At 39.1% G+C, this 25201-nt stretch overlaps 1 protein-coding gene across 2 annotated transcripts in view; it reads right to left on the bottom strand.

The window, feature by feature from the left end:
• The window catches only part of gpr158a (G protein-coupled receptor 158a), a 96697-nt gene that overhangs the window by 24442 nt on the left and 47054 nt on the right, over positions 1–25201 (bottom strand). For both annotated transcript variants that reach the window (XM_085362815.1, XM_085362814.1), the window contains exons 3-5: positions 24466–24568; positions 20254–20480; positions 15026–15094 (exon numbers count right to left, since the gene is read on the bottom strand). In XM_085362815.1, coding sequence (XP_085218941.1) covers positions 15026–15094; positions 20254–20480; positions 24466–24568 — 399 coding nt within the window. The remainder of the gene's footprint in view (positions 1–15025; positions 15095–20253; positions 20481–24465; positions 24569–25201) is intronic.

The following is a 25201-nucleotide window of genomic DNA, read 5'->3' as shown; positions in this document are numbered from 1 at the left end:
TCAACAGCTAATGCACTGAGCTGCTGCCACTGGAATGGCTGATTGAATAGTTGAATTACTGAGCAGTTCAACAGGTTTACTTTTCTGTGCATTTTGTACCAGTGGGTCAAGCATCTCTTTGACATTTTCCTTTTCAGATGAGCCACAGTACTAGCTACATATCCAGCATTGCACTAAGTGAGGATGTACAACTATTAACAAAATAATCAACTTCTGTCGGAGTAAAGTTTAAGTAGCTGATTCCCACTCTGCTGGTACATGACATGAAAGAAAACAACCATGGAGGAATCGCTTCCATAGTTCAGTTATAGCATTTCCAGAAACAAAGGCATCTACTGTATTGAAATTTATTTGCTAGTGTTTTGTAATATAAAACATTGTAAATCTGAATGTTATTAAAATACTCAGACAAAAGAGAGTTTTTAGGGATTAATGTTAAATGTTAAGTTTCTATGTTATATGTCAGGACAAGTTATTGCAATTTTATTGCAGTGTTGAGGCTGTCATATTCTTCATAAAGATGAGTGTTAATATTACCCAGAATAATTACTTAATCTAAACTGAACAAGTAAATCAGATTTAAAAAAAAAAGTCTGAGAAGTTGAAAAGTCTTACCTACACGGTATTTTTGAAAACACAGCTTTTTCTATCCGTTTGGGCCTTTTGTCCACACGTAAACGGCGTTTTGGATTACTGAAAATGGAGATTTTTAAAAACTCCTGCCAGGGTGGAGATTTTCGAAAAACTCAGTTTATGCGTTTACACGTGGACGAGGAAAACTGAGATTTAGTCACGCAACGTCAAAGCTGTGCGCCTTTTTTGACGCTGTCCTTCGTCACGTTATTGTTTACCTGAGATGAATTTCTACAATGGCGGATATAGACAAAATACTGTTGCTGATAATCTTAGAGATCTTAGAGATATTTTTTCAGAAATGGGATTTGGGATTTTTTTTTAAACGAAAAGGAAAAAAATCTCAGTTTTCCAAAATACCTGTGTATGTTTGGACGTAGCCTTAGTAAGGGCAAGGTATGGAACGCCAGGACTGCCATAATGAATTAATTAAATACACCATTAAATAATTAATTAAATGTGGCAATAATTAATTAAAATTGGAATTAATTAATTAAATAAATAGTTATGACACATGTAATTAATTAATTATTGACACATTTAATTAATTATTTATGTATTTCACATTTTAATTAATTATTGACACATTTCATTAATTATTGACACATTTAATTAATTATTTAATGATATATTTATTTATTTCATTTTGGCAGTCCTGACGCCTGGCTCTCATCATGAAATAATTTTATCTGTCAGCCTCACCCATCAAACTCAGGGGGCGGGGTTAACGCTGATCGAGTCAAAACCATTGCTTTGGCCTGGTGGCCATTGTTTCTAGCACACAACAACCGGCATGTGGAAGCTAACAGAACTGAGCTTTGAAAAACCCTGTTTGTGTGTTACCAAATACCGTTTTAATATTTTTTTAGCCGAGAATGTAGTGGTTTAATCTTCATGTGTCTGATCGGTTTGTCAAGATACAGCCTCTTTGCAAAAGTGCTTCGATGATTTCGGAGATGTCGTCCCAGTCTCACGGCAAAGCGTGGGATAGACCCGCTCGCCTCGCAAGCAATCCCACCGACAAAGCGCAGGCCCCGGTACACAGCTGTAGTAACCCCCGCTGACTTCTTTTACTGAGGTTATATTTATCGATGTTTTATTTCCTGATGTTCTTATGTGTCCTACGTGTTTCAGTCGCCAATTCTGAATTATAACTAACATTAAAAACATGTTTAAGGAGGAGAGAGAGCAAATAAATCTGTTTAACATCTGATCTTTGGGTTTTTGTTCAGTAATCAGCGTGACCTGTGTATAAACACATAAAAGAGATAACGTTGGTGTTTCCGTCATGTAGTAACTGCTGGCTTTAACTGTACAAAGGTTGTTCGACACTATGAAACACATACAGACTTCATGATGTTCGGCTAATATTTTTATTGTGAATATTAATCATGCTGACCTCGCTCTGTACACCACGCAGCGAGGTCAGCATATCCACGATATCCTCAGCTCCATGAGTTAACACAAAGTTTCCCAGCTGACTATCTAACTGCCAACTATTCCAGAGACGTGAAAATATACAGCATAAAGAAAAGTGTAAGAGACTCAGCAGCAGATTAGAATAACAGTTATACATTTAATAAATCACCAAATGAATCCAAGAAACGAGCAAACCTGTTCCGACAATTTGAATTTGTATTCCCTCAGCTGCAGACTCGCTGTTGTTTAAATGTTTGAAAAGGAAGATTAGATATAAAAAACGTCAAACATAGACTCAGTCTGCCTTCACATTTGATATGAGGCCAGCACGTATAGTGGCCTCAGCAGGCTATTACTGAAATACACGTGCTATATCATAAACTATGATATAAACAGGGAGGTCCTATTAACATGTTTAGTTTTAAAGGACACCTTCCTGCCTTTAGTCTCATTCATGAGCAGTATTAGTTTTCTTCTAACATCCAGAAGTCTGCACAATGTGTTTCATAGTTTGTAACAAGCCTTTGACAGGTAAACATAACATGACCGAAAAAGAAAAAAAAAAAGAAAAAAAAAAGAGAGAGAGTGTTGACATAAGAAGAGAAAATTCTCTCAATTATGGAGACAGACAAATGGTTCATTTATGTTTGATGTGTGTTTATTCCTCCCTAAATATCGTCGGTGAAGTTCGCCATGCATGTCAGATTTTCCTGCGCATTTTTATACCTCTGCCAACAGAGAGAGAAAAAAAATCACATTCTAACAGACAGCTGGTGCTTAGAATACAGTTGAATAACTATTAAAAAACAGATGATATTTAGATGATAGTTCAGTCTAACAAATGTGCCAGTGAACCATTAAACGTCTGTGAAACTATGCAGTTATGAAACGTAACTTTAACCTCAGCCAAACCGATTTGCTCAGTTGTAAATAAAACAGCGAAGTAAACGTGACCCGACAGACAGAACCTGAGTGAATGAAGTCCAGCGTTTAACCACTGAGAGCTAAAACTCAGCTGAGGTTTGAAAGCTGTGTGCCGGTGATTGGACATCAGCCGCTGATAAAGCTGTTCGCCTATAAAGTGCTCTGTAAGGAAACGAGCTCCAGCAGCTCTGCGCTCGGGGAAAACACTATATTTACTTATCTTGTGCAGAAAAATGCGCTGACATTGCGTTATATCGAGCACCGGCTGCCCAGTTAAACTGTGACTATCACCAGGTAACTAGGCGTGTTTCTTGAATTAGCAGCAGGTGTTAAACAGCTGACAGATGAGGAGGAGGATGCATGCAGGTAAACTGAGGGTCTGCTGAGCTGATCGCTGGTTTCGTGAGAAAAATGTCAGCTCGTTCTTTATGTTACAGAAGCACAGAGACACAAGACCAGGCGGAAAGAGACGATCGTTCGGTGAAAATGAGAATCTGCGAATGCAACATGTGGAACACGGAGAGTGGAATATGTAAACAAACCGGTTAACGTAACCCCCTCGGTGCACTCTGCATGCTAACTGTTAGCAGAGCTATTGAAATCTCTGAAAACATCTGAGCACTTTTGCAAACATGTTCTATGTTGACAACCTGACCAGACATACGTCGCGACATTCGCGGCTAAAACACTGTTAAAAGTGTAGCTGGTGACAGAAAAACGGGGTATTTTAAAACTACACCACCACCATTGCTGCTTGTGATTTGATCTGCATTCTGGGATAACTGGCTGCCCCAAGTCTACACAAGCAATCGATTTTCTAGGATCGATCTGTTTTGACTTACTTTGCACGGCAACCAATCAAATGTTAGAGAAGCTGCATGGGCAGCGTTAACCCCGCCCCCTGAGTTTGATGGGTGAGGCTGACAGATAAAATTATTTCATGACGAGAGCCAGGCGTCAGGACTGCCAAAATGAAATAAATAAATATATCATTAAATAATTAATTAAATGTGTCAATAATTAATTAAAATGTGAAATACATAAATAATTAATTAAATGTGTCAATAATTAATTAAAATGTGAAATACATAAATAATTAATTAAATGTGTCAATAATTAATTAAAATGTGAAATACATAAATAATTAATTAAATGTGTCAATAATTAATTAATTACATGTGTCATAACTATTTATTTAATTAATTAATTCCAATTTTAATTAATTATTGCCACATTTAATTAATTATTTAATGGTGTATTTAATTAATTCATTATGGCAGTCCTGGCGTTCCATAGCAAGGCAGATGATTCACAACAACTACTAAAACAGTTTTTTGAGTTTTTCACTTACGGTGGACGAGGTTATGGGTCTGCTTTTGAAATGAATTGGAAGAGAGCAACCTTATGGTCAATGCACTGTGTTTATTTGGATTACCTTTTGGTGCAGTTGAGGATATCTATATTTTATTCTTTCTTTTCCACTTAAATGTTGATGGTATGACATTTAGCACATTTCTCCTAAAAGCCAATTTAGAAAATTATAATGATTAAATAGAAAAATGATAAGAACTGACAATAGAAACAGGCATGGGACGAAATATATGATATATTATTATATATTATATCTATGTTGAACTAAGAAGATCTATGTTGAACAGTAAGGAGCAATGGGAGACTGAAAGTGCAGACAAACATGACACAAGCAAGACTCACTCACTCACCCACTTAGTGATTCAATCAACACTCAGTCACTTAATTTGCGGTTATCTCTCATTCCTAATCATCTCTCATTTCAGCACCCACCAGCTGGCTTCCACACTGAGATTCACTGGGTTGGTTACCCACCAGAAAGTGTCCCTGTTGATAGGACTGTGACGCAAGCCGGCCAGCTGTGGTGTGAGCATCAGCTTTCCAGGGAGCTATTGTGATGTTGGCTACTTTAACATTCTTTGAAGTTTTGTTATGTGTCACCGTTTAAAAGCTGCAGATAGTCTGTGTGATATTTGTTCTTCAATAAAATCCAAAGAATTTAACAAAGGATTTGAACTCACGTGTGAGGTTAACTTTTGCAAAAGGGGCTATAATTTGGGGTTAAACGGGAAGAATGTCTTGTTATTTTGAGTAGAAAAAACGCAATAGGAGAAAATGAATCTGCAGGTTAGAAACTACTTGAGAAGTCTTGTTAAAATGAGACAAAAACAACATTATTATGTAATATGTCATTACTACCATTTGTACAGGTTACTGTACAATAGGTTTTGTGGTACTCGGGTTTTGCTTTTGGATATTTAGACCTTAATGTGACCTTAACTGAAGAAGTCAGTTTTATCCTGTAAATGTAAACAGAACCTGTCATAGCAAACTTTTAACACAAACTTTAGCACTTTTCATTCCCCGAAGGCTTCATGTAAGAATGGCTGTACACCCACAACAAAAATATGACACCCAAACTAGATGCGCCACAGAGTGTAACAAAAATCATTTAGTGCTAGGACGCTTTGGATAATTAGCTCTCGCTGCAGGGCAAAAAAGAGATATTCAGCAAATAACACTTAAAAAAGGAAGTGGATGGATTCTTTTATCAGACTAATGCAGTTAGAAGAAGCACTCCGAGAAGCAGCAGTGTGTAATTAAGTTGTTATGTGCAGACAATAAAAATGCAAATGCATAGGTGCAGGGTGTTTGGTGCAAAAGGTGAAAGCTTTAGGGATAGATCCACCTTCTTGTGAAGGTCAGGATGCCACAGGATATTGATCGCAGGGGACGACAGACCTCTCCCTTTGTGCCATTAAATCAGTATACTGCTTTCACTAAAGAGCAGAGAGCAAAAATTAACTGTGGTCTGTTTTCTTATGTTTTTAAAATCCTCTGTCTTCACAAAATAATGGCTGCTTAAATGCAGAGACAAAATTATTAGTGAGCTGAGTTCTTATGAAGCATTTAGAGGAAGTTTTCAGGTTATAGGGCAATGAGCTAAAAGACACTAAGGTGCTCTGTACCTCACAGTAACTCACACAGTCAACCAACTAAATGATCACCATTTTTCCTGAATGAATGTCTTTTGTCCTTTCTTCCTCCCTTCACCCCCAACTGCTCACGGCAGATGGCCGCCCCTCCTTGAGCCTGGTTCTGCCAGTGGTTTCTTCCTGTTTAAAGGAAGTTTTTCCTTCCCACTGTCGCTAAAGCGCTTGCTCATAAGGGGCCATCTGATTGTTGGCGTTTTCTCTGTAGTATTGTAGAGAGGTGCTTTATATTACATTACAATATAAAGCACCTTGAGGCAACTGAAGCTGCCCAAAAAAGTGATATAACTCAAAATTTTGAGTTAGTATCTCATTAGTTATAACTGTAAGTCAAAATTTCAACATACTAACCTGACATTTTCACTTACAGATGGAAAAAACTATTAAATTCCAGTAGTGGAAAAAAGCTTCCATATGTGCTGGGCTCAGACCGCACAATATTCTGTCTGTTACTGTTATGGTCTGTGGCACTCGTGGGCTTTGTTGAGGGTTGTTTCACGTTTAAGTGCTCCTAGTTTGTGTTTCATATTCTTAAACTCTAGATTTCTAATTGTTATTATTAAGCTGAGTGGGTCCTTACTTCAGTTCTAGTTTAGTATTTATGGAGTGTGCTATTTAAATTTAGTTTTTGTTGTGTTTTCCTGTTAATTCCTGTTTGTCATTTAACCTGTGATAGACTGGTGACCTCTTTATGGTGCTCCACAGTCTGCATACGAACCTGAATTGGATGAGCATTTAAGAAAAAGGATGAATGGATAGACATTTTGCCCGAGTGAGACCTGTGAGGACTACGACTAAAGCAGATATATAACCTGTCGTTCTCCATAGTTATTACATTAAATAAAATTCAGATATTTGTATTAGAGCTATGGCTCCATTCCCAGACCTCCTGTCTCTCCAGGAAATACCTCAGCACAAACTTGAGCAGATATCAATCACAACAGACGCCATCGGATGCAGAATGAAATATGCGCTGGGAACATGGTATGTTGCAAACCAGCTTGCAGAGCACAGCAACTTTGCATAGCTGAAGCAGGTTAATTAAAACACTATACATGACTGTGTGTAAAGGTATCAAGAGATAAGAGCCAACCCATCAGCTGATGTTAATCTCACATGAAGATTAACCTCCTAAAACCCAAACTCTTCCACGGCATGCATTTTTAATTTCTCTTTGATAAATGGGCCGATTGGGACCTGATGAATGTAAAAACAAAGAATTACCAGATTTTTTTAACCTAATTTTTGTTTCCACATATGAGGATATTTGTTTAAAATTTCGATAGAACAGTAGCAGTATAATGTCCTCGTAAGTGGATATCAGGCCCTTGTAGAGTAACATTGAGTATTTTGGTCTAAATAACCCAAAATGTGATGTGGACGCCAGGTCCTAAGAGGTTAATGTTAGTTTTTGAGCAGTTTTACTGTAGTCACAGCAGTGTTTGCTGAATCATTGTTAGATAGCTTCATACTGTAAAGGTCTTACTATTTATTAACAGATTTTAAAAAATAGCCTGCAACAAACTTTGCGTAATACAAAATTACAGTTTGAATTATTTTCAGGGTTGCCAGCGATGACGGGTATAAGAGCAACATCATCCTAATGGAGCACTTACCGAAATGAAAGTGCAGAAATACAACATCATATATTAGTCATCTGTCAATTATGGAGTATAAACACATCACAATTTAGGTTCAAAAACGACTAACACCAAGCGCTAAAAACATTAGCCAGTTCCAGTCAAAAGAACAGACAGTGCCGAATTTCAGCCTTTTGTTATCACAGTTTCTTTGGAAACTGCTACCAGCTAAAAGGGAGAAAAATGACTTTCAGCCATTTAGTGTGTCTGTCTCCATCTGAGTAGAGAATGGGATTGTGCAGCCTCGGGAATCATTCTGTCACAACAAAGCTCTCACGCTACTTTTAATGTTTTGACATGAAATGGTGACAGCCATGCGGTCCGCCCATGCCCCACTTTGTCCGGTCATCATCTCCTGCTCATTCCCCGACCCTTCTATTTCTAATCTACGAAACACCTTCAGTATGAGAGAGTGGGAGGGAGCTGCGGTGGGAGGTGGAAGCAGAAGAGAGGTGGAGTGTTGTAATAGCAATGGATCCATTTTTATATGAAAGCTGACACTGCCACATGGGAAGGGCAGCTTTCTGGAGGGAGGTAATGGTTTCTTCTCCTCCCGCCGCTCCCTGAGGTGGGCTGAGTGTAAATTACATCCAGCTCAGCCTCTGCTCAGTCAAGACTGGAGCTGACTTGCACCCACCTCCCACATTCCCTTCCCTTCTCATCACCAGTTACAACCTCAGAGAGAGATATTCCCATCTTGCTAGGACACAATGAGACATATCAGAGGAAATAGCCTGCCTGCATGTCATACAACTCTCTTTTTTTCCCCACTCTCTCATAGTTCTTGTCTCTCTGCTCAAGCAAGTAGGAGCACTTGAGCTACAGCAACGCATCCTCAGCTTAGTCTCTGTATGCTCTGGGAGACTCTGGATTTTTCAGAAGGAGGAAAGGAAGTAGAGTATGAAGGGAAGGCTGCACATGCACAAAACAACTCTCCAGATCCACTCAAGTCAGATTGAAAGTGTCAGAGCAGCTTGGATGGCAGGCAGAGCAGAGAAAGGCAGACTAACGGGTGGCAGACTGTGTTTCATGGCCTGTCAGGTCAGGATCCATTATCCTCTGGCCATACTGTTTCTCATTAGCCCCCTGATGCGCTGTGAAGGCATGGCTTCGTCCTGCCATGCATGGCAAAACCCCTAAGTTGGAATGAGGCAGCACCTTGGCCCTCCTTGGCACAAAGACAATGCCGAGATTGGACAGGTGGAAAGACAGGGATGGGGAAAAGGGAGTAATACCCAAAAGACCAGTGGTGGAAAACATGGGGACTCTATAGATTCTCTACTTTGCCCCAACCAAACGACTGAGCAGAAGGTAGAGGACTATAATCTCTTCTATTATGGTTAAACACATTTTTCTTTTTCTTTTTTCTTTTAATATTTATTTAGTCAAGAAGTGAAACTCTTGAGACACTCTTTTACAACTGGATTGTGAAAAGCGTTTGGAACTTTCACAGTGAGGATTTGGCAGATTTTTTTTAAGTAACACCCCAGTCACATAGGTCAGGAGACCAGTCAGCAACCACAAGTTGTTGAAAAAAAAAGTGTTTTCCCTACAACGGCTTGACAAGTTGTTGTTGACTGTCACTAGATGAAATTGGTTGCAAGAAGGTATACAGTGCTACACCAAAAACCCTTCTTGGATTTGATTGGTTCTCTAGCAGATCGCTAAAGTTGTCTATAGTTTGCATTCGAGATGCCAACTTGTCTGCAAATACTAACTGAGTAGTATTGAAACTGAAAAGTGCAGTGCAAACACTAAACAAAGACCCTTTGTCTTTGCTAAAGTAAATGTTGCACCTTTTGAAATATGTTGGTTGCAGAGATAAGGCACAACTTTCATTCTGAAGATATACATTCTCAACCAGCATGGCAGTTTCACTCCTGCTAGTTAGTGAAACTTGTAGTTTTAGTTTGGTAGTGTTTGCAGATAAGTCATCCCCTTCCTGTTCCAACATGACTGTCAGTGCACAAAGCCAGGTCCATAAAGACCTATATGAGCGACTTTGGTGTGGAACAACTCGTCTGGCCTGCACCTGAAGAACACTTTTGGGATGAACTAGAATGGAGACTGCGAGGCAGGCCTTCTCGTCAAACATCAGTCTCTGGCCTCACAAATATACTTTTAGGATAAGTCCAAAATTGCCATAAACCCACTCGTAAACCTTGTGGAAAGCCTTCCTGGAAGAGTTGAAGCTGTTATAGCTGCAAAGATGGGCTGACATCATATTAACTCCTATAGATTAAGAATTGGATGTACTTATGGACTTTTGGCAATATAAATAAATATGAAATACTGGTGGGCAGTAAAATTAAAGTAAAGTGGTAAACACAGAATAGAAAACAACAGAAACTCATCAGCTGCCTGGTTATTTAGAAGGGAAAAAAAGAGGAAAATCTAATTAAGACATGATCTCTGGGAAGTGAACTGACCAAAATCAAAAATAGTAAATTTGATATTATCGCTTTATTACCACTTTTACATATGTGTTAACATTTATGAATGCATGAGCAGCAGCGCAGGGGGTGTGGGAGGAAGAGAGCAACAACGAGGGCTGTCTCTGGGGAAGACTGCAGTGGAGTGCACACAAGAAGGGCTGGGAAGCCTCATATGATGCATTTACATGGATGTTACTGGTTATCTGCAGTGCTTTGTTATTTTTTTCCACCAATGGGTGACTTGGGTTTCCTTGCATTGAGTGGGTAAAGGAATCAAGGATGTGATTTCTGCAGGGGAAACCTTATTTTTGGCAAAGGTGATTTCTAATGTGTGTGCATATGCATGTGCATTTTTTCCATAACTGACTACAGAGATGTGGAAGAATTAAAGGAAGTAGATTTAATTCAACCCAAGTAAATAACCTGAATTTGATCATGAAGATATGTTTGTTTCTTTGGATCAGTAGTAGCTATTATATGAGCTTTAGTGTCCCTTGGCCTTAATTTTTCACATCTATAGAGCTCAGTAGGGATTGCCCACTTTTTCAGCATCCCCAGTCCTAAAAGTAAATTTCCCATGAATTCGATCATAGGAAAATAACGGGCCAAAAATAATGTCTAAAATCTCCAAAACTGTTAATTTGACGTCCTTTAAGTTATTAGGTAATTAAACATACTACAAACATAAGCCAGGAAAAGAGTAGGCAAGTACTGAATATTTGACATCACAAGTACTGAGGTGCATTGCTAAGAGCAACAGAAGCTAGAAGGTAGATAGAAAATAACAACAAGTGAAAGAACATCAACACGGATTAAAGTGACACACAGAAAACATGAGTAAATGGAGCACAAGTGAGGCAAATGTGGAAGAGTCTCTCTCTTCTGGAAGCTGTAGAAAACTAAAATAAGTAAAGTCATGTTCAGTAAAGCAGCTTTCTGTATTTCCATGTCTATCTCCCTTACAAGTCAAGTTTCCTATCTGAATGTGTTCCTGGCTCCACCTGAAAGGAAAACGCGCCGATCCAAACAGTCACTTTGCTCCAATCGAAGCCTCACCAACAGCGTCAATAAGAAGCCACAAAGACGCAAACTGGCAAGCTCATCCAAGGATCACATTGTGATTCACAAATGCGTGTCCATCTCTCCATCTCCGCAGCCAGACAGAAATAGTCAGTTTTGGCACTGCCATAGTTTTGCCTCTTTCCCTCTGCACTGTCTGTCCCTCCCTTCTCCCCTTTCATCTCAAAGCAGGAGGGAGTGGGGGGGGAAACTGAAGTTATTGCATGTGACACACCCAGGAGAGAAAAAAGGGGGGGGAAATCGCATTACTTCACAAAGCTGAATGCCACAGGAGCAGAAAGAGATGTAGCTCTCCTGCTGCTTAATAACAGTGGAAATATTTAAAATAGGAGCAGCGGCAGCAACGGTGGAATATTTCTGAATCTATATTTAGATTGGGAGTGATGTGCCTCGCCCTCGCAGCCATGGCTCATGTGGGATTCACAGGGGAGACATGGAAATGCATCAGGGTGGAGATCAATCTAGCATGCTGCAGAGTAAAATGCAGAAAGATGTCTTTCCCCTTGCACGAACACACACACACACACACACAATCGGGCCAATATATCATATATTATCAAAACAAGTTCTGTCGTGTTCAGGCTGATGGCGGACGATCAAACTGAATCCTCCTGCATTTATTCCACAAGAACATTTCAAAGTATTGTAATCTCTAAATGAGGTAGGATTTACAGAGTGAGCTACAAAGTCAAATTCCTTTGTACAGCCTCTTTACAAGCCATCTATTTTTAGCTTCCGCTGCCATCACTACTCCAGCTGGATGCAAGAATATCATCTGCTATTCATTCATTCACTAACCAATAACCTGACTCCCGGGCTTGCTTTCACTCGCAGATTTCAAACATTATTACTTTCCAGGATCTTGTCACAGCAAATTGCATTGATTATTCGGCTCTACATCAGTTGGCTTTAATTACATTTACTTTGCATTGCTTCGCTAAGCATATATCTCCACGTGATTGCGACTAAATTACAATTAGCCAATGCCCCGTGCTCCTGGGAGAAAGACATAATGGTGGTTTCATGTAAATCAATGGCATGTGGGTGTTCATCTGCAAAAAATAATGAGGTACTGCAGAAGCTGGCTGAACAGTGTCACTGATAAACCTGAATTGATTTTCACTGGTATAGATTGCATAACACTGTTAGACATAATTTTTTTGGTAAGTAAAATAAAGAAAGAGCCTTAATCTGTCGCACAGCTTACAGCTTCAGTGGATATTTTACATGGGTGGAATTACATTTATTCTTATTTAGCACTATTCAAAACTTATACCACAAGTGACAATCCAATATGTTTCTTATTTTCTACTTCAATTTCTCCCTGAATTATAAGAAATCCATTTCCAAAGCCCATTAACACACTGAAGAAGCTTTAAATCTTAAAATAGGATCATTATGTTTATTTATATCCCTTAGTTGCTGTCACATTGATACCCTTTTACAGTCTAAGTTGTTCATTTTAAAAATGGACACCATTTCAAACAATCAGGTCAAGAGAATTCCAGTGAGCCAAAAACGTCTAAAATCAACGTGCTTAAAATATGCAACGGGGGTTAGAGACCATCTCAATCTGACTCTGAGTCCTAAAACTAAAAACCCCTCCAATCAAAAACCAATAAAAGCCACAATTTCAACACAGTGTTTATGTCTGTGTTTGTGGGTGACACATATTTCTTAAATAAATCATACAAAATATACTTTGTAACAGAATCAGTTGTCTCTCCACTGAGCTTCTAATTACTTGGAAATACTCAAATGTTTGAAAAAAGCAAAACCATACCAGGTACACACACTGAAAATCAAAAAATCAGACAATGTCCAAAAAAGCCCTTTAAAGGCCTCTGGAAAGCCTGAAAAATTACTGCTCTAGACTACTTTAAAAATGAAGAAAAAAAAAGTGACTCCTTGGAAACAAAACATAAAGAAGAGAAGACTTTTGGACAGTACTGTAGGTATGGGCGAATCAGTATTGACACCAGCATTGGTAATCCAATTGGACTGAGGGGACCAACATTGTTATTTCAGCTTAGACATATCTGAAGTGAACATCTGAAGCCTCAGTAAACTACCAGCATAAAACAGTTTTCAGCCAGCTGCACGTTCTGGAGTGTCAGACCAGATCATGGAATACCAGCAGCTGCAGTCCGAGACTGTGGAGTTAGATCCTGCCACAGTAGAAAACTGATGAGTTCACCAGTGCTAAAATACAAGTGTGGGGATTGCCCAATTGTATATTGATCCCATCAGTGTCTCAAATGGAAGTAAATCTATATCTAATAATAACATAATAATAATATATATTTAAATACTTGGTGTCTAGTAATATATTTAGGAAGCCGGCCCAAATAAATGTTAAATATGTATATACTAAATTTTACTTATTTAGTTGTTTTTTTCCGTCAGTGATACAGCTAAACAATTTAATTCATATTCATGAATATGACCATGTATCTGTTCGGTTTGTATCTGTGAATTTTTATGTTATATTCATTCACTGATGCAGGTATATATTATAATATATAAATGAACATATTTCAGCTGTTTACTTATCATTCTTTTGATTGGGCGCACAGTGCAGTGTTTTTTTTTTTTTTTACTTTATCAAAATCAGTGAGGTCGCATGAGGAAAAATATCAAGCCACCCTTGCTCTAAATGGTCAGTTTTGTTTTATTTTATTCCTATATCGCTCTGGGATTAGCTCGTTTCCTTATATGGGCATTTCTGAGACGTGAAGGCGTGGCTTAGTTTTGTTTGGAGAAGCCAGGCGAGGGGCTGCCAATTAGAAGATACTTTCAGGAGGTGAGGATTAAAGAGACAGGAGCCTGGTTTTGTTCAGACAGAGAATGAACTGCAGGACTGTATATACTAAAGATACAACAAATTTTAATGTTAATTGTTAACTGTTAATTATGCAATGACGCTGCAGCAGATTCCAAGATTAGAAATATGGAGGTGGAGAAGAACACAGTAGGTCTTCTTTGAAAGTATCTACTCAATTATTTGATTCCTTGTGTCTTTAAAGCAAAGCGATTAAATGTATGTGTGAAGCAAAGAAAAAAGAAAGAAAGAATTGATCTCTAGATTGATGGATTAATAGATCAATGAATCGGTTAAAGGGAGAGTGCAGCAGGGGTTGGGTGTGGCTGACGTAGCAGAAGCTCAAGTACTAAATAATGAATTTAAAAATAAAAATAAATCTTGAATTCAAGACACTATTAATGATAAGTTTAGTTCAGAACTAAAGAAACTGGATCAAATGATGGTAGTTTGTGTTAAGAATAAATATAAATAATAAAGTCTTAAAAAGGTTACAGTAAAAATAAATTCTGTGTGCTGGTTTTAAATTAACACAATGCGTATGAAGCAGCGTGAGTGGCTGGTCAACAGATGGTAGTGTTGACAGGCTGCTGGGTTCATTGGCCAGCTCTGTGTACAGTTAGCAGGGGGTCACCAACAAGCCCTGGGATGTTAGTCTCTGCCAGTCCCATTTTATCACATGCACACTTCGGCTGTGAAATCCCTGCTTATCACAGCTCCATTCAGCTGCCACCAAAAAAGCACCTGAACAGTATGATTTATGAACTGGGGTTTGCACTGTCTGACAAGGCAAACAATCCCACTTTGTGCCGCTGCTGCAGATATGAAACTTTGTTCTCAGATATGTGATTTTGCTTTAGATGAATGAGCGACGGTGTGAAGTGAAGGTCGAGCTGAATGCCAGCCTTCAGTCAAGGAGAACATTTTTATTTTCAGCTCAAAGGAGCATGGCATGTAGATTATCAGCTAACACTTCAAAAAATGATTGCATGAAGAGATCCAAGGCTGCACGGCGACACATGCACAAGCTCACAAGAGTCTCAGGCTTACTGGAAAGTAGAGAAGCAGAGCCCCGCACAGGATGGCCTCCAGCAGGACAAGACCTGATGCTCTGATACTCTGTGGAAACACAAACACACAACAATTATTAAACTTCTGATTTATCGACCATTTAATATATAAGAAATCTGAGCACAAAATAGGAATAATATGTTTAGCCAACTGGTATCAAAGACATTCACAAGCTCAAGTTGTTCATCTTTTACTAGTACAGGGTGGTGGGACTAGTGGTGTTGTTGTAGCCCCAGGGAGATCAGTCAACACATCAAGCTATGATTATTTAACTTGAAATCTGTATAAAGCAGAGATGCAGAGAACCACAACAGCAGCCAAGTCCTGATTCTTTTAGTACCTGTGCCAAATACTCTCAGTCTGGTGACGAGAAAATATAGCAATAGCAAAATCAACTTGTAGCAGTGGACAGAGCAATATTAAACCATTAAACCAACCATTAAAGGATAAGGCAGCTCAGGAGAGACTGTGCTGGTGGAAAATTGTCGTTGGCCGATCCTCCAGGAAGGACCAAAGCCTTAACTAACTATTACTGAGGTTTTATTGGGGCCTTTTCACTGAAGAAAAATCCACCAAACAACCACATTTCAAAGCCATGCAATGGCAATAACACCAAAACAGTGATGTCAAAGAGACTCAAATGCTACATAAAGAGCAATTGGGCATCAGTTCCCTCATCTGCAAATGGTTACTGGACTTCCTGACCAACCGCCCCCAACATGTCCGGCTGGATAACCACTGCTCATCTACCATCACAATGAACACCGGTGTACCACAAGGCTGTGTGATGAGCCCTTTCCTCTACTCCCTCTTCACCCACGACTGCAGACCTGCTGATGGTTCCAACACCATCATTAAGTTTGCAGATGACACCACGGTGATTGGTCTCATCAGTGACAACGATGAGGCCGCCTACAGGGAGGAGGTGGATCGTCTGGCTGAGTGGTGCGACACAAACAACCTGCTGCTTAACACCGAGAAGACCAAGGAGCTCATCGTGGACTACAGGAGGAATGCTGACCCACATCCACCCATCCACATTAAGGGGACGGCTGTGGAGCGTGTGAGCAGCTTCAAGTTCCTGGGAGTCCACATCTCCGAGGATCTCACCTGGACGACCAACTGCTCCAAGCTGGTCAAGAAGGCTCACCAGCGCCTCTTCTTCTTGAGGACTCTGAGGAAGAACCACCTGTCCTCAGACATCCTGGTGAACTTCTATCGTTGCACCATCGAGAGCATCCTGACCAACTGTATAACAGTCTGGTACGGGAACTGCTCTGCCTCGGACCGGAAGGCGTTGCAGAGGGTCGTGAAAACTGCCCAGCGCATCGCCGGAGCACCACTTCCTGCCATAAAAGATATCTACAGGAAGCGGTGTCTGAAAAGGGCTGGGAAAATCATCAAAGACCCCAGTCACCCATCACATGGACTCTTCACCCTCCTGCCCTCTGGGAGGCGCCACAGGAGCCTCCGGACTAAGACCACCAGGTACCGGAACAGCTTCTTCCCCACAGCTGTCAGACTCCTGAACTCTGCCTCCTGACATCTGACCCACGTTAAACTCATGGACTGAACATACACACCCCCACAATGGACAACTGTACCCTCAAACACATAATAATAACATTCTATTCTATTCTAATTGTAGTGTTGGGTGGTTTGTCACTATGACCAACTTCAATTACATTACAAACAGATTGCAGAAGAAAGTTTTTCAGTTTTTAATATAAAAACATAAATGGACAGCTTTAATTGTGATGTGTGTGTACCGTAAACAGAAATAAACCAAATAACATGTACAGAACTGCCCACTTTTTAAAAGATATAACAGAAACAGGGTATCATTTAGGCGATTCTGTAAGCCAAAAAGTTTTTATTCACATTAAAAATGTATCACACAGCATGTCAAAATACTCAAGGCTGATTTAAAGAGGATGGAGGTTTGTTCCTTGTTACTTGAAAGAGGAGAAGAGCAAAGCAAAAGCTCCTCCCTTAAGCACTTTTTATAGAAGCATCCACCATTTGCAGGCGCTTTGTGTGCACCTCTTGTGTAAGATATTTAGCAACATATCGTCCTCTAATTGACAAGGCGCTTGAGGGGGGCTTTCAGAGAGCAGAGGACAGCTGTGCCACCCATTTAAAGATACATGCAAAAGAAAGCAAAAGGGCTCTCTTGGTGCACCAGATAAACTTATTTAATTAAATTGCATGAATGTAATTGAAAAGTCTGCAAAGAACTTTGAAACAAAATCTTAAACTTAGTTTAATGACATTAATTGGAATTATATAAGTAGCCTTTAAATTATGACAAAGCCCTGGAGTACCTGAAACATCCATCTGTTTTAATAATGGGGATGATCCTTTGATGAACTCTAGCCGTTGTAATGGCAGAGTCCTCGGGTGTGGAAGACAGAGCAGCTAGAAGTTCCTTTGTCAGGAATGTGGAGCATCTTCAGGCTAAACCTCAGATGTTTGATGCTCAATTCAAAGCTAGTAATTAAGACACTTAACTGACAGAAACAACGGGAGCAATGGGAGGCTGAAAAGTTCAGAGATTTAATTAGGTAGACGTTAAACTAAAGAAAAAATGTTTGAAATATTAACCATACAAAATCAAGTTTTGTGTCTTGACATGAATATATATTAATTTTTTTGTTCCAAAACACGAGACATTGTACGGTGTATTCAGGTAACACTGAACAGTGGGAGCAGTCGCAGTTTTCCCCATATGGTATCTCACTTTTTCTTATCCTGGAAAAGTACACAATACACACCCCGCCTCCTTCTGTTTTTTGTGGGAGTTTTTTCTTCCCACTGTCGCAGAAGGGTTACTTGATTGGGTTGTCTGACTGTTGAGGTTTTCTCTCTAACATTGTAGGGTCTCACACCTGAGTTGGCTCCTGTAGTGAAATGAACCTGAATCTCCTGTTTGTCTGCTATGGTTTGCAGATCCCAGCAAGTGTAGCATCCTGAGTGTGTGTTGAGGTAGTTCTGTGTTTTGAGTCGCAAAGCTTTTGAATATTAGTATTAATATATAAAACACTCTGTTTCTAATGCATGTTTCATTTTCCGGCATATTAGAGCAGCGATGCTCAGACACCATCAACAAATTGAGTTGCTAGACTGATGAGGAATCTGTGTCATCAAAGTGCTGCTTAGTAAATGACTAAAATATAGTCTTGCTGATAACTAACAAATGTAACTCAATGCCCTCCACAGCATTCTGACGCTAGTCTAATTCTGGTACTTGAAAACTCCAGGACTGATTCCTGGAGGATCGATCTCTGTCTCTCTTCCACAGCATGTCTTTTATCCTGTCGTCCTTCTCTCACCCCAACTGGTCGCGGCAGTTGGCCGACCCTCGCTGATCCTGGTTCTGCCGGTGGTTTCTTCCTGTTACAAGGGAGTTTTTCCTCCCCACTGTCGCCAAAGTGCTTGCCCATAGGGAGTCATATGATTGTTGAGTTTTCTCTGTATGCATTATTGTAGGGTCTACCTTACAACATGAAGCGCCTTGAGGCGACTGTTGTTGTGATTTGGCGCTGGATAAATAAAATTGAATTGAATTGAGTTGAAAAGCCAAATCCCACTTTTAAAAAAGTAGTTACGTAGATCCAAGAAACAAAAGAATCACCAAAGAGATGCTACGAATTAGACTGAATTTGTAATTCGTGTAAGTAGTATGTACTACTTCATGTACGGAAAGTATAGACTTAGAGAGGGTTAGAGTCAGAGGTTACGGTTACATCACAATAACATGAAAAAATGAATGAGCTCTTTTGATCAACCACAAAATTTGTATAGGTATCCTCACCCAGGCAAAAAAAAAAGGACAACCGTTGTATTTGAACCCAAACCACAATCTTTTTCTAAACTTAACAGAATAGTTTTTTAAGCCTTTAAGTCCATTTAAAATCTCAAACCTGACTAAGTCTCTAAATTCCTCCACTACCAGCACATCCAGCCTGTTTTCTTTTTTTTTTTCACTTTTTAGATAGAAATTGAGATCTAGAAAGGCGATACAGTAGATACAATGAGATGAAACTAGGAGGAGGATGATCCACTGTGGCGACCCCTAAAGGGAGCAGCTGAAAGTAGGTATGGGGCTTGTCAAATGAAAAAGCTCATTCAGGCAAAGAAAAACCAGACAAACACAAAAACAAAAATAAACGTGACTAATTCGCAAACTCATGCCATGCTCGAGTAAGAAACGATTAAAATACAGTATTCTCCACGTCTGCTGATCATTCACTCTCTGTGACTGATTATAGCCGGGTGGCTGTAGCTCAGGTGGTAGAGCAGGTCATCTACTGATCGGAAGGTTGGTGGTTCGATTCCCGGCTTCCCCCTAGTCTGCATGCCAAATATCCTTGGGCAAGATACTAACCCGAAATTGCTCTCCGATGCATTCATCGGAGTATGAATGTGTGTGAATGTCAGTTGTGCTTGTGCGAATGGGTGTGAATGGGTGAATGCACAAGTTGTGTAAAGCGCTTTGAGTGCTCAGAAGAGTGGAAAAGCGCTATATAAGAACCAGTCCATTTACCATTTACCATAGGACCCCACCGTACCACAGGCAGCACTCTTGCATGAGCTAAATCTCAATCTTTACTTTGCATCACATCTTACATTCATACTCTTCTTTTTAAAGGTGCATGGTCTCAAGGTCATGTAAATAATGTAAAACTTAGTGAAGTTACTAAATTAAGCAGGGGATTTCAACCAGGTGTCATCATTCAAATATACATATAAACCACGCATCATAAGTAAAAGATTAAACAGATTGAATGGTGAGTGGTCTGATGTATGAATCAAAGTAAATGTGCTTTTGTGTTTGCAAACTTTGGTCGTGATCCAAGGTGGTGATTTTGACTTGATCTGAAGTGTTCGATTCATTTGAAATCATTTCAAAGCTTTATTGTGACCACCCACATTTGGAACTACTGTTTATTAGTTCGAGCGGGCTTTGATGACCATATGGCCTATAAAACATCAAACATGTTGATGTGATGTTGCAATTGTGAATTAAATTAGTGTAGATCTCTCTTATCCACTGTTGAGTCACAAAACTTTAGCTCTTCATGGCATTAATGACTACATTCTTGGTTTAAAACACATAAATATGATTATATTAAAGAAGAAGATGCCCTTTAATACCAATTCAAGATGGCGTATCTGGAAAATCATTGTTTTATTATAACACCTACCTTATTCCTACGAAAGTGGTATATAAGGACCATGCTAATGAAGACGATCAGCATGCAGAGGCACTGGAAAGAGACCACAGCCATGCGAAGAGCGCCATCCTCTTGTACCACACAGGGGGTGTCATCTTTACAGTAGGCACAACCCTGCTGGCAAGGCAGGCAGTCACTGGAAGATCCCTCCTCTGTGTTGGGACTGCTATCTGCAGGTTTTCCCTTCCTCCCCATTCCTGTCAAAGAAAACATTGAAAAGAAGAAGTCCCAAAATCTTAAATACTCAAAGAAACAAACACTAAATAAAAACTCTCACAGGCTGATTTCATATTTTTTGTGTGTTCCAGGACAATTATAGCTGCATTTTTAATAATAATAAAAAATAAATAAACGGCCCGAAATACTGACACAATAACCCCGCCAACAATTTTCTGCAACTGAAGTTCATTTAGGCTAAAGTAGCACATAAATTAGTGCATTTAATAAAAATTTAAAATACTAAAAAATATCTGAATTCAAGAGCACAATGTGCTGAATAAATACATTTCTGAAATATTAAATGCAATTCCAACAGCTAAAAGTCACGGATAAATATTTATTGGATAAAATGACAAATAATTTTAGCTTATTCAGTTGGCTAACAATAGAAATGAATTATGAAATATAATGAAGTAAACGTTGTACTCTTAGTTTATAAAGCAAAACAAAAGAAAGATCAACAGTTGAAAAATGCTAGAATTAATGGTGGGACTGATAAGTTGTTAACTTAAAATAAATGAGCTAGATGATAAACTGTCGTGTGAAAAAGAAAGTACGCACTCAAGTTTTAAGTTTTTACGTATCAGGACATAAAAAGAGATCATCTGGTCCTTAAGAGGTTCAAAAACTGGTTAAATATAACCTCAGATAAACAACAGGGCAACATATTACACAATGTTACAGAATATTTAACAAAAAAATGAATGTGTGAAAAAACTATGTACACCCTTCCTCCATCCATAGGAATCAAGAGGGTAAATAGCATTTTTGCTAATCAGATGCAGATGATCGTAAACAAGTCTGAGCAGCTCTATAAAAGTAAAGAAGGCCATCATTGTACACTAAGAAAGATTATTCACAAGTGAAAAACATTCAAGACAGTTGCCATCTCTTACCAGGAGTGGACATTCAAGAAAATTCACCCCTAGATCAGACTGTGCAATGCTCAGAGAAACTCCAAAAACCCAAGAACTACAAAGCTTTGTCCAAATTTGTTCATGCAACATGACAATGATGAGCAAATCTACAACAGAACAGCTGGAATAGAAATCAAGGTAATGCCATGGCCTTAAGAGAGCTGTGCATAAACAAATGCCTTTAATAGAAATTATTTAATAGAAAACACATAACAAATAGAATACCCATACGCTATAAAATAAATCAGAATATAAAAAAGTACATTTATTAATATGGTAACACAATCTGACAGAGTTAGTTAGCTAGAAACAGAACTAGAAAATCAGTTTGCCAGTTGGTTGAAATTTTTTGCTAAAGTTGAATGAATGAATTTGAAACAATAATCAATAGTGTAGTTAAAATATTGGTTGAATGGTTTGATCGCTTTGTTATAGGTAAATATAAAGATAAAAGACTGTAACATCTACTTTCACTGAATTAGGTTTTACACAACTACCCTTGACCTGTAAATCTGTTTGATTTGTATATGTGTTTTTGTTTTTGTTTTTACTCAATAATTTGACATTCGACATCATATTTTGAAGAAGATAGGAACAGATGGTACAGCAACTGTCATTTAAATTTTCCTTGTTATTGAATTTTCCTCCAGATCTGTCCAGATGAAGTGCGTCAGTGGCAGAGTGAATCCCGACTGTATATATACTCTTCTTCGTCTCTGACCTTACAAGAAGCCATCGACACTGTGTCAACAAAAGGGAGATGGATCTCTGTGTGTGAACATGGAAAGTCAACACTGCTCAACCCTGTTCAGTCACAGGCATATCATACAAGGCTGATGACTGCAGCTCCCTAATAAAAACACACACAAAGACTTTTTTTTAAAAACTTTTTTGGTTTATCCTACCAGGACCAGAGAAGCTGTGAAATGTTTTTGAATGAAGCGTAGTATAAACTAACTATAACCACTTCAAAAGTAGCTGTTTTTTATTTGCTCAAATACATTGGTCACATTGGGAAGTAGCAAAAACTTACGCAAACTTAAGAAAAAAACTCTCTCTCAGGGTAAAGTAAGGTAAAAAAAACAAAAAACTAAACAAACCCAGGGGGACAACAAGGAGGAAGTGGACTTGTTATTGGCTTGTATAGAAATCCCCTGAGAGATGCCCATGTGGTTGGATAGATAACACATTTTGGACTTATAGAGCTTTTATAGAGGCTTTATTGGAAGCAGGCATTGTCTCAGAGATTTGCAGGGATTTTGCCTTTAAAAAGAAACTGGCCTATTTTTCAAAGCTATGACTCGGCACATCATTGATCCCTTCAAAAGGAGTACTTATCTCGGTAGCATTGAGTCATTTCCTTTAGCTCATTCTCAGTGGTTTGTTGCTGCTACGTTTGAGTGACAGTCAAAGGAAACGCAGCTACAGTAACCTCTCTCCCATATTTATATGCAAGATACACAATGTAAGATCACTGTGAGAGAAAGGGAAGAGAGTTGCACAGGCTTCCTCTGCAGGAGTGTCAGTGATGTCCCCTTGTGGATTAACAGGCTTGTTATTGGCCCCATGGTGGGCCAAACTGCAGCACAACGCCTCGCTAACAGGCTTGCTTTTCCTCTCTATTGCTGGGTTAACAAAGATGCACACACACTGAGCTTTCATGCAGATTTGAACACTTGCACATGCAAGTTTGTGTGCCTTCGCAGCACAGCAAACAACACAAATTGGCTAAATCAGACAGAACATATATTTAGCTCTCTGTGCACGAAGTGTGACGTTTTAGAGTAAAAAATGGATGCAATAAGATGGTGGAAAAATCTGAGTGAAGGAAGGTAAGGGGGAGGGAAATGGATGAGAATGGGGGTAAAATTGAAACAGACGCACGAGAACACGCTGTATGAGGTTTGAGTGGGATGAGGCAGGAGGGAAAGTGGATTGAAATGAAAGTATGGCACAGAAAGTGATGGAGGGCAGGTGAAAACCACTGGGGTTCTGTGTCTGCAAAAGCCTTTTTTAATTAACTCACAGCAGACAGAATAAACTGGAGAAAGTCGCTACCATTAAAAAGATATTTCCCTTCTCGAACCAGATTAGCCTCCCCAGGTACTGGGGCTACTTCAATTTTCAGACAGGGCGGATACGGTTATCGCAAATAGCTGACGGTCTTCGTCATAAAGTGCAGCTTTTAGCAGAGTCAGAATTAATAAAATGAACTTATTGTTAATTCATCTGCTCTATTTTAGTGAGAGAAAAAAGGATGATTATGTGGAAACATTTTAAAATTTCCAAACATTTGCTGCCCAACTGCTTGAAAAATCTGATGCTAAATAATAATTTTTTACCTTTGTGTCTCCTGTGCTTTTTACTTCCTGTTCCGCTAATTACCCGCTCTCACCTGCCTCTCATTGTGCAATCAGTCCTGTGTGTCTACATATAATCCTCCCTTCACCTTCATCAAGACGTCAGTTTTCCCCCCATGTTTTACTGGTTCTTAGTGTCTGGATACGCCCTGTTTAGTCCAGTGACTGCAGTGGACATTGTTTTTTTCAGATTTTTGCCAATTAAGGCACTTCTTTTTCATTGTTATTCCACCAAACTCTACATTCTGCACTCAGCTCTTCTCTTCACCTCAGTCCAGGACAAAGGTTTTAACTGTGGACGTTGCAAATCAAAAAGTACGATAAACACAACTTACCAATCCTTCAGTTTACTCACATTTGTCAGATCTTTCAGCCACGTTTCATGGACTGCTGTGGCGTTTAGTCAGTAAGAAAATTTCCAGACAATTTCCAGAAAATATTAAATGCCATCAAAATTTTGATATGCACAGAAGTAACTAATATATTTAACAAAGGTGAATTAAAGCCAGGGTATAATTGGGCACATACTGGCTATAATGTACGCACTTCCACCTGTGATTTCCCTGCTTTAAGTCGTAGGGTTGTTCATTGTTAGCATGTTTAGCAACACTTAAACGCAGCCACATGAATAAAGTCTGCATACAAAGGAACAATCATCTTACAGTGACTGATTTGCCATTACTTACTTGTAAAACCATTGACAGCTACTCTGTTGGGATGATAGAAACCTTTCCTGCAGTGGCACTTGTACTTGTCCAAGACAAATCCGTGACCACGGATCGGCAAACACTGAGAAGAGAAGACCAGAGACAAAAATGAGTGCAGTTTAAGCTAGAATAAGTTTTACAATCAACAGCGTTTAATCGTGACATCTTGTAATGCAGACACAGACGTGAAAACTATTAAAATATGTCAATACCAAAGCAAAAAGTAAAGCCCGCAAACCACATTCAGCAAACAGACTGAGATCAAGTGCCTTGCGGGAGGGACACGGGTCTAATTATTTAAGTTGTGAGATTCCTCTTTCTGTCTAACTGTGCCTCCTCGTCTCTCCATATTAAATTAGTAAAGCCTCTTCCATTTGATTGAACGTGTGATAGGAAGTAGACTGAGAAGAGCAGAGAAAAACACGAGGGGCGTCAGGGGGCACCCTTGGCAGACTTTGTGTGCTGTTTGCCAAATTACAAGACATAATTAATAGCTAAATTAAGAACAGACTTATTTGCCTGATTAGAGAATCGCCATTAATTCTATTTCTTGTGGGAATGAGATTTCATCATCTCCCCAGTACAAACACATTTTCCCCTCTCATTCTTGCTCTCCTTCAAAAACTCCTTTACTGTTTTTTTTTTATTTTTTTCTCCACACAACGTGAACATGTTTTTCTAAACCAAGACGATAATGACTTATGAATCCAAAGAA

Source organism: Diplotaxodon limnothrissa, linkage group LG9 (genome assembly GCF_057381915.1).
Source record: "Diplotaxodon limnothrissa isolate DT_005_m linkage group LG9, D_limnothrissa_male_GT1.1, whole genome shotgun sequence".
Classification (NCBI taxonomy): domain Eukaryota; kingdom Metazoa; phylum Chordata; class Actinopteri; order Cichliformes; family Cichlidae; genus Diplotaxodon; species Diplotaxodon limnothrissa.
Note: the sequence above shows the minus strand (reverse complement) of the source record. Positions and strands in the feature narration are given on the sequence as shown.